Source organism: Chiloscyllium plagiosum, unplaced genomic scaffold, assembly GCF_037043375.1.
Source record: "Chiloscyllium plagiosum isolate Xiang-an unplaced genomic scaffold, Cpla_swu_hap1 HiC_scaffold_31, whole genome shotgun sequence".
In the NCBI taxonomy this organism is placed as follows: Eukaryota; Metazoa; Chordata; class Chondrichthyes; order Orectolobiformes; family Hemiscylliidae; genus Chiloscyllium; species Chiloscyllium plagiosum.
In genome coordinates this window covers 6,567,310-6,584,571 of record NW_028270169.1, presented here as the reverse complement: position 1 = coordinate 6,584,571, position 17,262 = coordinate 6,567,310, and the positions used below count along the sequence as shown (strand labels likewise).

Sequence of the window (17,262 nt, the reverse complement as noted above, 5' to 3'; positions counted from 1 at the left end):
CCCCATGAACGGTGTCACCCATTCCTTTCAGCCAATAAACAATGATGTAAGGTGGGACATCCGGTCACATCCGTCACGAAACCGGGCCTAGATTTTAAAGGAAAAGTTTTATCTATTAGAAGGTTTGCATTTGAATCAATTTCTGTCAGGGACCGCTATTTAGTGTCATGGTAGATCGACTCCGACCGTCAATGATAATTGGTGGTTAATTTACGCACGGAAGCTGCGCGCGGCTGGGCGACCGTTAGCCGCGAGATGACGGTTTGTTTGTTTACATGGAGCTCACGTGAGGCTTGGGCTCGAGCTGTGAGGAGGAAGTCAGGATTGGAGAGAGAGGAAAACCGGGATCAGAGAGGAAAACCGGGATTAGACACGAAAACCAGGATCAGAAATAAAAACCGGGATTAGACACAAAAGCCAGGATCAGAAACAAAAACCGGGATCAGAGACAGACAACAACAGTTCAGATAGGAAAACCGGGATTAAACAGGAAAACCAGGATCAGAAATAAAAACCGGGATTAGACACGAAAACCAGGATCAGAAATAAAAACCGGGATTAGACACAAAAACCAGGATCAGAAACAAAAACCGGGATCAGACAGGAAAACCGGGATCAGAGACAGACAACAGCGTTCAGAGAGGAAAACCGGGATTAAACAGGAAAACTGTGATCAGAGAGATAAAAAAGGTGAGACAGGAAAACCGGGATGAGAGACAAAAGCCGGGATCAGACAGGAAAACCAGGATCAGAGACAAACAAAAACCGGGATCAGAGGAAAATCAGGATCAGAGACAGACAAAAACCGGGATCAGAGGAAAATCAGGATCAGAGACAGACAAAAACCGGGATCAGAGGAAAATCAGGATCAAAGAGAGACAAAAACCAGAATCAGACAGGAAAACCAGGATGAGAGACAGAGAAGAGGTGAGACAGGAAAACCAGGATCAGAGAGACAAAAACCGGGATCAGAGAGGAAAATGAGGATCAGAGAGGAAAACCAGGATTAGACAGAAAAACCTGGGTCAGAGAGAGAAAAAATGGAATTAGACAGGAAAACTAGGATCAGAGAGAGACAAAAACCGGGATCAGAGTAAGACAAAAACCAGGAATGGAGAGGGAAAAGTGTCGAGGATGTGGTGCTGGAAAAGCACAGCAAGTCAGGCAGCATCCGAGGACCAGGAGAATCATTGTTTCGGTCATAAGCCCCTCATCAGGAATGATTCCTGGCACAGGGCAGCACGGTGACTCAGTGGTTAGCACTGCTGCCTCACAGCGCCAGGGACCCAGGTTCGGACTCCAGCCTCGGGTGACTGTCTGTATGGAGTTTGCACAATATCCCTGTGTCTGCGTGGGTTTCTTCCCACATTCCAAAGGTATGCAGGTCAGCTGAATTGGCCATGCTAAATTACCCATAGTGTTAAATGCATTTGTCAGAGGGAAGTGGATCTGGGTGGGTAACTCTTTGGAGGATCGGTGTGGACTTGTTGGGCTGAAGGGCCTGTTTCCACACTGTAAGGGAACTAATCTGATATCCAGTATCTGCAGTCCTCACTTTCCTCTTGGAGAGGGAAAAACCTGGATCAGACAGGAAAAGCCAGGATCGGAGAGAGACAAAACCCCAGATCAGACAGGAAATAGCGGGATCAGAGAGTGGGAAAAACTAGAATCAGAGAGAGACAAAAACTGGAATCAGAGAGGATAGAAAACTGGGATCAGACAGGGAAAAGCAGGATCAGTGTGGAACAAAAACCAGGATCGGACAGGAAAATTCATGATTGAAGGACTAAAATCGGGATCAGACAGGAAAAATCTGGATCGAAGAGGGTCAAAAACTAGCATCAGAGAGTGACAACAAATGAGATCAGACAGGAAAAAACAGGATGAGGGAGAGACAAAAACTGGGATCAGCAGGAAAAACGGATCAGAGAGGGACGAAAACCTGAATCAGACAGGGAAAACCAAGGTTGGAGCGGGACAACAACCGGGATCAGACAGGAAAAGTGGGATCAAAGACAGCAGCCAGGATTAGACAGCAACAACCATGATCAGAGACAACAACCAGGAAGAGATAGGAAAAACCAGGATCAGAGATGGAAAACTGGGATCAGACAGGAACAACCACAGTCACAGAGAGACAACAACTGGGATCAGAGAGGAAAACCAAAATCAGAGAGAGACAAAATCAGGCATCAAAGAGAAACAGAAACCAGATCAGGGAAAGACTAAAACCAGGGTCAGAGATGAAAATCCGGGATCAGAGGGACAAAAACTGGGATCAGACAGGAAAAATTGGGATCAGAGAGGGACATCAACCAGGATCAGACTGGAAAAACCAGATGAAAATCCAGGATCAGAGGGACAAAAACTAGTATCAGAGAGGAAAACCTGGATCAGCGAGAGACTAAAACTTGAATCAGAAAGGAAAAGCCAGAATCAGACAGGAAAATCTGGGAGCTGCGTGAGAACAAAACCAGAATCAGAGAGACTAAGACCAGGATCAGAGAGGGAAAACCAGGACCAGACAGAGACTAAAACCTGGAAAAAATTCAAAACAGAGAGAAACTAAAACTGGTATCAGAGAGGGATAACCGGCATCGGAGATTGACTAAACCAGGATCAGTGAGAAAGGAAAAACCGGGATCAGAGAGAGGGATAAAGGCAGGAGCAGAGAGAGGGAAAACCAAGATCAGGGAGAGACTAATACTGAGATCAGAGAGAGGAAGTACCAGGATCAGTGAGCAGGAGAATTGGGATCAGAAAGAGAGCAAAAACCAGGCTCCAGAGAGGAAGGCCTGATCAGAGAGAGGGGACACCTGAATCGAGAGAGGAAAAACCAGGATCAGAGAAAGGGAAAACTGGGATCAGAGAGAGATGAGAATAGGGAACAGAGACAAGGTAAACCAAGATCAGAGAGAGAAAAACCAGGAACAGGCAGACAGAAAACAGAATAAATCAAGCACAGAGAGAAGATAAACTTGGATCAGAAAGAGGAAAGCCAGGATCAGGGAGAGAGAACACGGGATCAACTAAAGGGAAAATCAGGTTCAGAGAAAATTCAGAAACAGAGAATGAGGAAAACCGATTAAAGAGGAAAATTAGGATTAAGGCTAGATGGAAACTAGGAAAAGGAAGAGAGGGACACCGGATCAGAGGGAGAAAATAACATAATCAGGGAGAGGGAACCCGGAATCAGATAGAGGAAAACCAGGATCAGGGAGGAGATTTGGGAACAGAGATTGAGGAAAACTGGGATCATGGAGAGGAAAAATTGGTGACAGGGAAATTGGAAAATTGGGAACAAGGATCGAGGGAAAACCAGGATGAGACCAAAATCAGAAACCAGGATCAGACCAAAACCAGAAACCTGGTGAGAGAGAAAACTAGGACAGTGTAAGGAGGAAACAGGGATCAGGAGTGGGAAAACTGGGAACAGGGAGAGGGAAACAGGGATCGGAGAGAGGGAAAGCAGGAACAGGGAGAGTCACCGGGAACAGGGAGACAGGAGGGAGGAAAACCAGGAGCAAAGGGGGCAAAAACTGGAATCAGGGAGAGAAAAATCAAGATCAGGGAAGTGAGTGAACCTGGGATCTGTTAGAGGGAAAACCAGGAACAGGAAACCAGGATCAGAGAGAGGAAAACTCAGGATCAGAGGGCAAAACAGCAAGTTAGCAAAACTAGGAACATGGAGAAAGAGAAAATTGGGACCAGGGCAGAAAAACCAGGATCAGGGAAATGGAAAACAGGCAATGGGTAGAGAGGGACACCAGGATCAGAGACAAAACTGGAATCAGAAGGAACACTGCGATCAGGGAGAAGGGAAAATAGAATCAGTGAGGGAAAGCTGAAATCATAGACAGAAAAATTGAAAACAGGGACATGAAAATCAGGATCAAAAAGGAAAACCAGGGAGAGGGGGAAACTAGCATCAGGGAGAGAGGAAGCACCAGGATCAGAGAAAGAGGAAAACCAGTATCTGAGAGAGAGGGGGAAATGGGATCAGGGAGAGGGAAATTTCATATCCAAGACTGTTCAGGATCTATGTACATTAGTCAAGTCATCCCTCAGTTTTCCAAACACCAGTGAAACCAAGCTCAATCTGACCTTCATAAGACAATATGATCATTCAAGGTATCGGTCCAGTAAGCTTTCTTGAAACTCCTTTTTACACCTTCCTCAAATAAGGAAATCGGAAATGACACAGTATTCAAGGTGTGGTATCACCAATGTCCTATATAACTGAAGTTTACATCTTTTTTATATTCAGTTCATCTCCTAATAAAGGAGAGCATTCCATTAGCTTTTTTTTAAACCAAATGCTGTACCTGTATAATAACTTTTTGTGACACATGCACTCTAACACTTGGATCCCTCTGCACAGCTAGAATTCTGCATTTATTCACCATTTAGGTCATACTCATTCATCCTTCCAAAGTGAACAATTTCGCACATTGTATTCCTCTCTGTCTTCCACATCACGAATTACAACTATTACTGGTGTGTATTTTTTATCTTTTTTAATACAGGCAGAAGCAAAATTCTTGTTAATTTCATCCTTTTAGTTCCTTATTATCCAGAATCAACGTCTAATTCCCTAAAAGACAAACTCTTTTGTTATTTACTCATTTCCTTTTTAGATACCCAGATTTAGATTAGATTCACTACAGTGTGAAACAGGCCCTTTGGCCCAACCAGTTCACACCAACCCTCCAAGGAGTAACCCACCCAGACCCATTTCCCTCTGACTAATGCACCTAACACTATGGGCAATTTAGAATGGCCAATTCACCAAACCTGCACATCTTTGGACTGTGGGAGGAAACACGAGCACCTGGAAGAAACCCACACAGACACAGGGAGAATGTGCAAACTCCAACAGACAGTCACCCGAGGCTGGAATTGAACCTTGGACACTGGTGCTGTGAGGTAGCAGTGCTAACCACTGTGCCGCCCAAACCCTTGTTTATATGTTTTTGACATTTCTAGCAAGCTTCCTCACGTACTTACGTGTTTACCTTTTAGTAATTTTCTGCTATTTTTATATTCAGATCAATCATCTTTCACAATTAGAGACTTTTTCCTAATATTTGATGGTTACCTTTGTCATTCATTGTTAACAATTGAAATTGCATGGAGTGAGTAGAATTTTCTGAAAGCTAGCATAACAATGCTGGGGATGTCAGGTGTATGCCAAAATAGACTTTCCACTCAGCACTTTTGGCTGAAGATACTTTCAAATGCACCAGCCTGTCATATGCACAGCTGGGTTGATCTCCTCCATCATTCTGACCTGAATATACTGCTTCTGACATGTCTTCCTGCACTCTTCATAAAACCAGAAATAATCCCCTGGCTTGTTGGGGATGCAAGAGTAGGAACTATGCTAGGAGCACATTTGATTTGATTTATTATTACCAAACATAGCAAGATTCAGTAAAAAGTATTGTTTTGTGTGCTATCCAAATAAATCATACCTTACATAAGTACTTCAGGGCAATATAATGCAGTGCTACAGCTAACTGATGGTAATCAATAGACTTCCTTAATGTAGGACCTCATGGAGTCTAAAGTCAATGTTGTCCTTCATGTTAAGGACTCCCAGGGGTCATCCCTCTCTTCCAAATTCAGATGTGCAGCCACATCGCCAGGGATACTGATAACAATATCTGAGATGCAGTCATTCTCACAAAATCATTTAATGTCAGGTTGTTTCAGACTCTTCAGACAGGACAGGGAGGGAAGTAAAAGGGGGGGTTGGAGTTGCATTGCTGATCAAGGACGATATCACGGCTATGCTAAAGGAGCACAGTATGGAGGTCTTGGGTAGTGAGGCATTATGGGTGGAGCTGAGAAATAAGAAGGGTGCAATCACACTGTTGGAGCTGTATTACAAGCCTCCCAACAGTGAGCGTGAGGTAGAAGAACAAATAGGTAAACAGATTATGGAAAGATGTAGAGACAATAGGATAATGGTGATGGGAGATTTTAATTTTCCCAACATTTACTGGGATACACTTAACATCAGAGGTCTGGATGGGGTAGAATTTGTAAGAAGCGTCAATAGTCCGATGAGGGAAGGGGCCATATTGGACCTGTTACTGGGTAACGAACCAGGACAGATGGTAGAAGTTGCGGTGGGGGATTTCTTTGGGAACAGTGACCACAATTCTGTAAGTTTTAAAATACTCATAGATAAAGAAGAAAGTGGTCATCAGGGAAGAGTACTAAACTGGGCCAAGACCAATTATATCAAAATTAGGCAGGAGATGGGAAATGTGGATTGGACACAACTATTTGAAGGGAAGTCCACATTTGAGATGTGGGAGGCTTTACAAGAGAGCTTAAAGATAATGCAGGATAGGCATGTCCCATTGAAGGCAAAGGATAGGAAGGGCAAGATTCGTGAACCGTGGATGACAGGAGAAATTGTGCAACTAGCCAAGAGGAAAAGAGAAACATTCATAAGGCCTAGGCAGCTAAGAACAGAACAGGCCCTGGAAGAATATCGGAAGAGTAGGCAAGTCTTAAACGAGGAATCAAGCTGGCTAAAAGGGGTCATGAAAAAGCTTTAGCCAGCAGAATTAAGGAGAATCCCAAAGCATTTTATTCTTATATAAGAAGCAAGTGGGTAACTAGAGAAAGGATTGGTCCACTAAAGGATAACGAAGGAAGGCTGTGTGTTGAACCTGAGAGAATGGTGAGATTCTGAATGACTACTTTGCATCAGTGTTCACTGAGGAGAGGAATATGATGAATGTTGAGATTAGAGATAGAAGTTTGATTAGTCTGGATCACTTTGACAGAAGTAGGGAAGATGTGTTGGGTAGGCTAGAGGTTATTAAAGTGGACAAATCCCCAGGACCGGATGGGATCTATCACAGGTTGCTGAGGAAGGCGAAGGAGGAAATAGCTGGGGCCCTGACAGATATCTTTGTGGCATCTTTAAATACAGGTGAGGTGCCGGAGGACTGGAGGGTTGCTCATGTTGACCCCCTGTACAAGAAGGGCAGTAGGGATATTCCAGGTTACTATAGACCAGTGAGCCTGACGTCAGTAGTGGGAAAACTGCTAGAGAAGGTACTGAGGAATAGGATCGATTTATATTTAGAAAAGAATGGGCTTAACAGTGATAGGCAACATGGTTTTGTGCGGGGAAGATCGTGGCTTACCAACTTAATAGAGTTCTTCGAGGAAATGACCAAGTTGATAGATGAAGAAAGGGCTGTTGATGTCATATACATGGACTTTAGTAAGGCGTTTGATAATGGTAGACTAATGGAGAAAGTGAAGTCATATGGTGTGCAGAGTATTCTAGCTAGGTGGATAAAGAACTGGTTGAGCAACAGGAGACAGAGAGTAGTAGTTGAAGGGAGTTTCTCGAAATGGAGAAAGGTGACCAGCGGTATTCCACAGGGGTCAGTGTTGGAGCTACTGTTGTTTGTAATATACATAAATGCACTGGAAGAGGGCACTGTTGGTATGATCAGCAACTTTGCAGATGACATGAAGATTGGTGGAGTAGAAGAAAGCATAAGGGACTGTCAGAGAATACAGGAGGATATAGATAGACTGGAGAGTTGGGCGGAAAAGTGGCAAATGGTTTTCAATCCAGACAAATATGAGGTGATGCATTTAGGCAAGATTAATCCTAGAGCGAATTATACAATGAACAGAAGAGCCTTGGGAAAAGTTGATGGGCAGAGAGATCTGGGAGTTGCAGGTCCATTGTACCCTGAAGATTGCTGCACAGGTGGATAGAGTGGTCAAGAAGGCATATAGTATGCTTGCCTTCATTGGACGGGGTATTGAGTATAAGAGCTGGCAAGTCATGTTAACATTGTACAAGACATTGGTTCAGCCACATTTAGAATACTGTGTACAGTTCTGGTCGCCACATTACCAAAAGGATGTGGATGCTTTGGAGAGGATGCAGAGAAGGTTTACGAGGATGTTGCCTGGTATGGAAGGTGCTAGCTATGAAGAAAGGTTGAGTAGGTTAGTTTTATTTTCATTAGAAAAAGGAGATTGAGGGGAGATCTGATTGAGGTTTATAAAATCATGAAGGATATAAACAGGGTCGATAGAGACAAGCTTTTTCCGAGGGTGAAGGATTCAATAACAAGAAGTCATGCTTTCAAGGTGAGAGGTGGAAAGTGTTTCACACAGAGGGTGGTGGGCGTTTGGAACGCGTTGCCAGCAGAGTTGGTAGAGGCAGGCACAGTAGATTCATTTAAGATGCGTCTGGATAAATGCATGAGTAGGTGGGGAGTAGAGGGATACAGATGCTTAGGAATTGATCGACAGGTTTAGATAGTACATTTGGATCAGCTCAGGCTTGGAGGGCCGAAGGGCCTGTTCCTGGGCTGTAAATTTTCTTTGTTCTTTGTTGTGTTTGGTATGCTTGCCTTCATTGGTCTGTGCATTGAGTACCTGCATAGGAATTGGGAGATTATTCTAGTTTCCTTGCTATAGGAAGAGTTCAGAAAAGATTTACAAGAATGTTGCCTGAGTTGGAGAGTTTGAGCTATAGGGAGAGGCTGAATAGATTGGGGCTATTTCCCCTGGAGTGTCGGTGGCTGAGGGATGACCTAATAGGGGTTTATAAAATCATGAGGGGCATGGTTAGGCTGAATAGCCAACGTCTTTTCCCTTGGATGGGGGAATCCAAGACTAGAGGGCATAGGTTTAAGCTGACAGGGGAAAGATTTAAAAGGCACCTAAAGGGCCAACTTTTTCACACAGAGGGTGGTACATGTATGGAATGAGTTGCCAGAGGAAGTGGTGGAGTCTGGTATAATTACAACATTTAAAAGGCATCTAGATGGGTATATGAATAGGAAGGGTTTAGATGGATATAGGCCAAATGCTGGCAAATGTGACTAGATTAGGCCAGGATATCTGGTCGACATGGACAAGTTGGACCAAAGGGTCTCTTTCCAAGTTGTACACCTACATGACTCTGTGACTCTATGACTGATCTGTGGAACAGCTCTCCCAATTTTGACTTAAGCCGCCAGATGTTGGTTAGGAGTTAATAAGGGTGTGTGTGTTCTATTGTCATTTCCTTATGCATTTGTTAATGCTGTATGGCAGATATTGCTGTGGCAGACATCGCTGTGGCAGACACAGCTGAGTAATTTATTGGCAATTTCAGAGGGCATTTTAGAGTCAACCACAGTGCTGTGGATCTGAAATTACACAGGGCAAACAAGGTGAAGATGATAGATTTTTAGTGAACCAGCCGAGTTTTTACAAGAAATCAACAATGGCCTCCACCATTAGATTAGCTTTTAAATTCAGATTGTCAGGACTCACTGGGATAGCATGCTAAAAATCAAGTCCCACTGTTCCTGAAGTCACCACAAATGTTAAGACTTAATGAAGCTACTGAAAAAACCAATTTGCCACTGTCTGCCTGTTACCAGAATAAAAATAAACCACCCCAGATCCTTTCTGTAACTGTAAAAATAATTATTATAATACTTACCTTTAACAATAACCGTAAAAGAACAGGATTTCTGGTTTAAGAAACATTAACTTTAGGGTATAAGTTTGCTTGCTGAGCTGTAGGTTTGATATCCAGACGTTTCATTACCTGGCTAGGTAACATCATCAGTGGCGGCCTCCAAGTGAAGCGAAGCTGGTGTCTCCTGCTTTCTATTTATATCTTTCTCCTGGATGGGGTTCCTGGCATGCCTTTGCTTAGCCTGTCCCAGGATAGATGTGTTGTCCCAGTCGAAATGGTGGCTTTTTTCATCCACGTGTAGGGCTACGAGGGAGAGAGGATCGTATCTTTTTGTGGCTAGCTGGTGTTCGTGTATCCTGGTGGCTAACTTTCTTCCTGTTTGTCCTAAGTAGTGTTTGTGGCAGTCCTTGCATGGAATTTTGTAGATGACGTTGGTTTTGTCCATGGGATGTACTGGGTCTTTTAAGTTTGTTAGTTTTTGTTTGAGTGTTGGTGGGTTTGTGTGCTACTAGTTTAACAGAACAAAACGGCCTCAGAATGCTCCAAGAACTAATCAATGACGCCCACCACAGACTCCAAAAGTACAAACGGGAAATTGCGCGCCAAAAATCGTTATTCAACAAGCAACAAATCAAGAATGGACAGACGCGATAGAACAAGCCATAAACACCAAACAACGACAAACACAGAAAAAGAAAAATCTGGACCTAAAGAAAAAACTGGACAAACTCACAAAAAAAGACAAAACCGATAACACAGGGGCATGGATAAAGAACTTATCAGACCGGACCCTATCAGACACAGAAAAAGCGGTACTAGTCAAAGGATTAAATTTCAATTACCAAGACACTGACAAGAAGGATTTCCTAGCGGCATTAGAAACCACATTGAAGGACAACAATCTCACGGAAGAAACACAACAAACGATCAGACAGACAATTGCACCTATTCTGAAAACAAACTGAACACACAAGAAAAGAAAGCCCTAGAAAACCTCAAAAAAAGACAAAAACATCGTTATATTACCTGCAGACAAAGGTCGGCTCACAGTCATCCTGAACAGAAGGGACTACATCGAGAAAGCCAATGCACTACTCGCAGACACCAACACCTACCAACAGGTGGCGCTAGACCCAAACCCACAACTAGGAAACATAATTACATATCTCCCAAGAAAATTACACAATTCCGGACAATTAAACAAGACAGAATTCCAGAAAATGAAACCCGATGGGACCAACACCCCACGATTCTACGGACTACCAAAAATCCATAAACCAAGAGCCCCCCTCAGACCTATAGTCGCACTACCCGGAACACCAACTTACAGACTGGCCAAAGAACTACACCCAAGACTGAAATACCTAGTAGAAGAGTCACAGTACTCCATCCACTCCACCCAGGAATTCCTAAAAATCATTAAAAACACCAAAATAGAGGAAGACGAAGCAATGATCTCATTCGACGTAACAGCACTGTTCACCTCCATCAACATCGACCTGGCAAAGGAAACACTTACCACACTTTTAGAAGAGACCATCACACACACACCAACCACCATCAATCACATTACCAACGAAAACATCATGAAGCCAGTGGACTTGTGCCTCACAACCCACTTCACTTTCAACAACATAGTCTACAAACAAACCAACGGCACACCCATGGGATCTCCGCTATCAGGATTCATAGCAGAAGCAGTAATGCAAAGGCTAGAACAAACAGCCCTACCAACCATCAAACCAAAAATCTGGGTCCGCTACGTAGATGACACATTTGTCATCACAAAACGAAACAAGATAGAAGAGACATTTAACATCATTAACAACACCCTCACAGGCATAAAGTTCACCAAGGAGGAAGAAACCGACAACAAACTCGCATTCCTGGACGTCACAGTCGAAAGAAAGGACAACGGAGAACTACAAACCGACAAACACTGACCAAATACTTAACTACACCAGCAACCATCCCAACACACACAAACAAAGCTGTATCAGAACACTATTCCAACGAGCCACCACACACTGCAGCACAGACGAACTACGCAAAACAGAGGAGAACCACCTATACAATTTATTCAAAAAGAACAGATACTCAAAAAATACAGTGTGCAGATTCCTCAAGAACAAACCACGACAAGCAGACCAAACACAGCCAGAAACCCTAACCACCTTACCATACATCAAAGAAGTTTCAGAAATGACAGCCAGACTACTAAGACCCCTCGGAATCCTAGTAGCACACAAACTCACCAACACTCTCAAACAAAAATTAACAAACTTAAAAGACCCAGTACATCCCATGGACAAAACCAACGTCATCTACAAAATTCCATGCAAGGACTGCCACAAACACTACTTAGGACAAACAGGAAGAAAGTTAGCCACCAGGATACACGAACACCAGCTAGCCACAAAAAGATATGATCCTCTCTCCCTCGTAGCCCTACACACAGATGAAAAAAGCCACTATTTCAACTGGGACAACACATCTATTCTGGGACAGGCTAAGCAAAGGCATGCCAGAGAATTCCTAGAGGCCTGGCACTCCAACCACAACGCCATAAACAAACACATAGATCTAGATCCATCTATCAACCCCTCAGAAAACAAACAGGAAATGACATCACCACAAACCCCAGGAACCCCATCCAGGAGAAAGATATAAATAGAAAGCAGGAGACAACAGCTTCGCTTCACTTGGAGGTTGCCACTGATGATGATACCTAGCCAGGTAATGAAACATCTGGATAGCAAACCCACACCCTAAATCTCAACCTGAGCTACAAACCTTGCAACATTAACTTTATTATTGTTGTGGTTCTGTTTGCCGAGCTGGGAATTTGTGTTGCAGACGTTTTGTCCCCTGTCTAGGTGACATCCTCAGTGCTTGGGAGCCTCCTGTGAAGCGCATCTGTGATGTTTCCTCCGGCATTTATAGTGGTTTGTCTCTGCCGCTTCCGGTTGTCAGTTCCAGCTGTCCACTGCAGTGGCCAGTATATTGGGTCCAGGTCGATGTGTTTGTTGATAGAATCTGTGGATGAGTGCCATGCCTCTAGGAATTCCCTGAATGTTCTCTGTTTGGCTTGTCCTATAATAGTAGTGTTGTCCCAGTTGAATTCATGTTGCTTGTCATTCGCATGTGTGGCTACTAAGGATAGCTGGTCGTGTCGTTTCGTGGCTAGTTGGTCGGTTTCAATTCCTCAAATATTATTTGTACTATGATGAACAACTTGCAGTTCATAGGTTGTTTGGTTGGACCTGGGTTCTCCCTCAACTTACCCATAACTGCAACTGGCACCCGAGCCACAAATCTTTACACAACTCCTTGTGGCTGGGTTTTAGAATTATTTCTTACAGCATATAGTTTTTTTGCTCTCTCAACGTAAATTTGAAGAAAGCAGCTTCATTGAGAAAGGGACAAATAAAGATTGATGCACCTAACTTCTAGACATTTCCTGTTTTATTACCCTCACAGGTTCTGTGTTATTACAAGCTGGCCAATCACAGAGTTGCTATTATGCTGGTCCCACAACAAATGCTACCAATGCATCTGGACTCAATATCCCCAAGTAACAACTATCTCAGGAATGAGTTTCACTTGTTTTTCTAAGCTGCAAACAACTCCATGTACATGCACCTTTCCTTAAAGAGCGGTATTCATGTTTTTCTCTTTTTCAGTCCATAGTCCCAAAAAAAGTAATCACTTACAATATTAATTAATTAAATTTTAATTCCCCCTTCTGCCATAATGGGATGTATACCCTTTCCTCAGAGCATTAGCCTGGTTATCTGGACTATTAGTCTTGTGACAATACCACTATGCTACTGCTTCCCATAGGTCTCTGTTCCACACCTCCTTGAGAATTGCACCCTCTTAGACCACTTCTCTCTCTTTGAACTCATCACTTCACAATTCTATACATTAAATTTCATCTGCCATTTGTCCATCCATTCTAGTAGTCTACATACTCTTTGAAAATCTATTATCATCCTCACAGATTGCACAGAGTTTTCAAGTTTTGTATTAATTTCCAAATTCTGCAACTGTACCCTGTATACCCATTTATAAATTATTAAAATGCAGACAGGAAGAGTGGAAATGTTTTGAAGTAATAATCCAGAGGCCCAGACTAATGTTCCAGAGGTACGAGTTCACGTCATACCATCATAGAAACAGAGGAAATTTAAATTCAATATATCTAAATAAAGCTGCTGAAGTGATTATCATTAAACAATCATTTACATCCTTTCTGGCTCCATCCAACCATATTCATAATGCAGCAGACCCTAAAAGGCTTATGAACATATAGAGGCAATTCAGCCTCCCAAGCCTGTTTTGCAATTTAGATTATGGCTGATCTGTATCTTCAGCCCATTTATTTGTCTCAGTTCCTTAAATCTTAATAAACCTGTCTGAATCCATTAATCTCAGTTTTGATACTTTTAATTCAACACCACCCTCAACATCTTTTGGGGGGGGGAGGAGAATAGAGTTGCAGATTACACCTGAAAAGTCTTACATAATTTCAACATTTCCCAATTTGCTTTGGACCTCCCCAAGTCCAACAACAACCCCAAAGGAAATAGTTTCTATCTCTCAAATCCTTTAATTATCCTAAACATCTCAAATTAGGTTACTGCTTAACCTTCTACATTCAATAAATTGCAAGGTTAGTTTAAGTAACCTTAACATAATTTAGGACTTTGTATTGTTCTGATGGATTTTCAATGCACCTCATTAAGATAAACGGTTGTATTGCCTGTTGCTATTTGCTTTGTCCCCCTCTCCTACCCTGAACATGCCGACTCCCAAATTAGATATGCCTGACATCCTCTTGCCATCCGAAATGCCACCCATAATGTACTAATCTAGGTAGTGGTGTTAGGATAATGGTATAGGATGTTGGTTATCATCCAATTAGAATTTTGATGTCATTTGAGATCTGTGTTATAAAAAGGACACAAAGCACTGAGGTGTAATTTAAAAACTAGTATCATAACCAGTGATATTCCTATAGAAAGATTAAACACAGGGACATTTTCTCCAGAAAAAGATTGAAGGAGATAGGGATCTTTAAGATTATGAAAGTTTGATATGGTAGACATGATGAATATTTTTGCACGTGAACCTATAAATATAACAAGATTTGAATAGTAGGCCATTCAGCCTGTCAAGCCTGCTCCACCATTTAATGTAGTCACAGTTAACTGAACACTTCAATGCCTTCAACACTAGCTTTTTAATCCTTTCATTTTATTATCGATGACATAATCAACTTCTACATTAAATATACTCAAACAACTAAGCTGCCACAGCCCTTTGGAGGCAGACAATTCCAAAGATTCACCATTCTCAGAAAAAACATTATCCTCATTTCAGCCTTACGTGGCATCCCCTTAATTTTTTTTACATGATGCCCTAGTTCTAGACTGCCCAACCAGGAGAAACATCTTAGCTGCATCCACCCTGTCTATTCCTTTATATATTTTGTAGGTTTAAATGAAATTACCTCTAATTCTTTAAAATTTCACAGAACACAGGTTCACTTCGCAAAATCTTTCTATGAGACAATCCCTCTAACCAGAAAACCAGGCCAGTGAACTTTTTTTGCACTCCCCCATGGCACTGTCTTTCATGAGATCAACACCCCAAAACTGCACACAATATTCCAGATGCAACCCTAACCAAGCTCCTTGTCACTAGTAAATCCAATAGGGAACTTCAGGGGAGACTTCTTATACTCAATGGTCAAACTGTGGAAATTAATAGCATAAAAACTAGTTGACACAAATTAGTTAAATTTCAGGGGAAGCTAATTAACAAGTCAGAGAATTGTCACATTGATGGGTCAGAGTAGTTAAAGACTCACTTGAAACAGTGACACAAGCACGGACCTGTAAAGAATAATGATCGGTTTATGTTGTAAATCCTTTATATGGTCACATCTCCACATACATTCACATGAGTCATAGTCATAGCCAACCCTGGCAACATCCTTGTAAATCTTTTCTGAACCCTTTCAAGTTTCGCAACGTGCTTCCGATTGGAGGGAAACCAGGACTGCACGCAATATTCCAACAGTGGCCTAACCAATGTCCTGTGCAGCCGCAACATGACCTCCCAACTCCTGTACTCAGTATTGAGTAAAGGAAAGCATACCAAATACCACTTTCACTATCATATCTACCTTTGACTCTACTTTCAAGGAGCTACAAACCTGCACTCCAAGGTTTCTTTGTTCTGCAACACTCCCTAGGACCTTACCATTAAGGTGTATAAGTCCCGCTAAGATTTGCTTTCCCAAAATGCAGCACCTCACACTTATCCAAATTAAACTCCATCTGCCACTTCTCAGCCCATTGGCCCAGCTGATCAAGAACCCTTCTTCACTGTTCACTACACCTCCAATTTTCACATCATCTGCAAACTTACTAACTACACCTCATGCTCCCACCAAAATCATTTATATAAATAATGAAAAGTAGTGGACCCAGCACCGATCCTTGTGGCACTCCACTGGTCACAGGCCTCCTGTCTGAAAAACAACCCTCCACCACCACCTACATCTTCTTTGAGCCAGTTCTGTATCCGAATGTCATTGTCTCCCTGTAGTCCACAAGATCTAACCTTGCTCACCAGTCTCCTATGGGAAACCTTGTCAAATGCCTTACTGAAGTCCATATAGATCACACCTTCCGCTCTGCCTTCATCAATCCTTTGTTACTTCTTCAAAAAACTCAAGTTTGTGAGATATGATTTCCTACGCACAAAGCCATATTGACTATCCCTAATCAGTCCTCGCCTTTCCAAATAAATGTACAATCTGTCCCTCAGGATTCCCTCTAACAACTTGCCCACCACAGAGGTCAGGCTCACTGGTCTACAGTTCCCGGCTTGTCCTTACCACCCTCCTTAAACAGTGGCACCACATTGGCCAACCTCCAGTCTTCTGGCACCTCACCTGTAACTATCGATGCTGAAAATATCTCAGTAAGAGGCCCTGCAATCAATTCCTTAGCTTCCCACAGAATTCTAAGGTACACCTGATCAGGTCCTGTGGATTTATCCACATTTATGCATTTCAAAACAGCCAGCACTTCCTCCTCTGTAATGTGGACGTTTTTCAAAATGTCAATATCTATTTCCCTACATTCTATATCTTCCATGTCCTTTTCCACAGTAAATACTGATGCAAAATACTTATTTATTATCTACCCCATCTCCTGCAGCTCCACACAAAGGCCGACTTGCTGATCTTTGAGGGGCCCTATTCTCTCCCTTGTTACCTTTTGTCCTGAATATATTTATAAAAGCCCTTTGGATTATCCTCAACTCTATTTGCCAAAGCTATCTCGTGTCCACTTTTTGTCCTTCTAATTTCTCTTTTAACTATACTCCTACTGCCTTTAGTCTTCTAAGGATTCATTCGATCTATCCTGTCTATACGTGATACATGCTTCGTCCTTTTTCTTAACCAAACCCTCAATTTCTTTAGTCATCCAGCATTCCATGTATCTATCAGCTTTTCCTTTCACCCTAACAGGAATATACTTTCTCTGGACACACGTTATCTCATTTCTGAAGGCTTCCCATTTTCCAGCCGTCTCTTTACCTGCGAACATCTATGCCCAATCAGCTCAAGGTATATAAATTTGAGAAAAGCCTCCATTGATCACTAATCATAGTAAAACCCAAAGCAACCAAATATTTATTCACCATTATCTGGCACTACATTACAGCAGTGACAAAGAGTTGAAACATGATCCTGTTGGGATTAAGAGTGACACAGG

The 17,262-nt window shown here is 42.5% G+C and overlaps 1 protein-coding gene across 1 annotated transcript; it reads left to right on the top strand.

The window, feature by feature from the left end:
• The first annotated feature begins 94 nt into the window (after window positions 1-94).
• Window positions 95-12,256, top strand: LOC148141850 (uncharacterized). The gene is made up of 2 exons (XM_087977192.1): window positions 95-690; window positions 9,979-12,256. Exon 2 carries the CDS (start codon window positions 10,687-10,689, stop codon window positions 11,407-11,409), a length of 723 nt encoding a protein of 240 aa, XP_087833318.1. The 5' UTR covers window positions 95-690; window positions 9,979-10,686; the 3' UTR covers window positions 11,410-12,256.
• Window positions 12,257-17,262: the final 5,006 nt, after the last annotated feature.

What these genes read in the sequence shown, in the direction of transcription:
- LOC148141850 (XM_087977192.1), top strand. Translation starts at nt 10,687, where the DNA reads ATGAAACCCGATGGGACCAACACCCCACGATTCTACGGACTACCAAAA.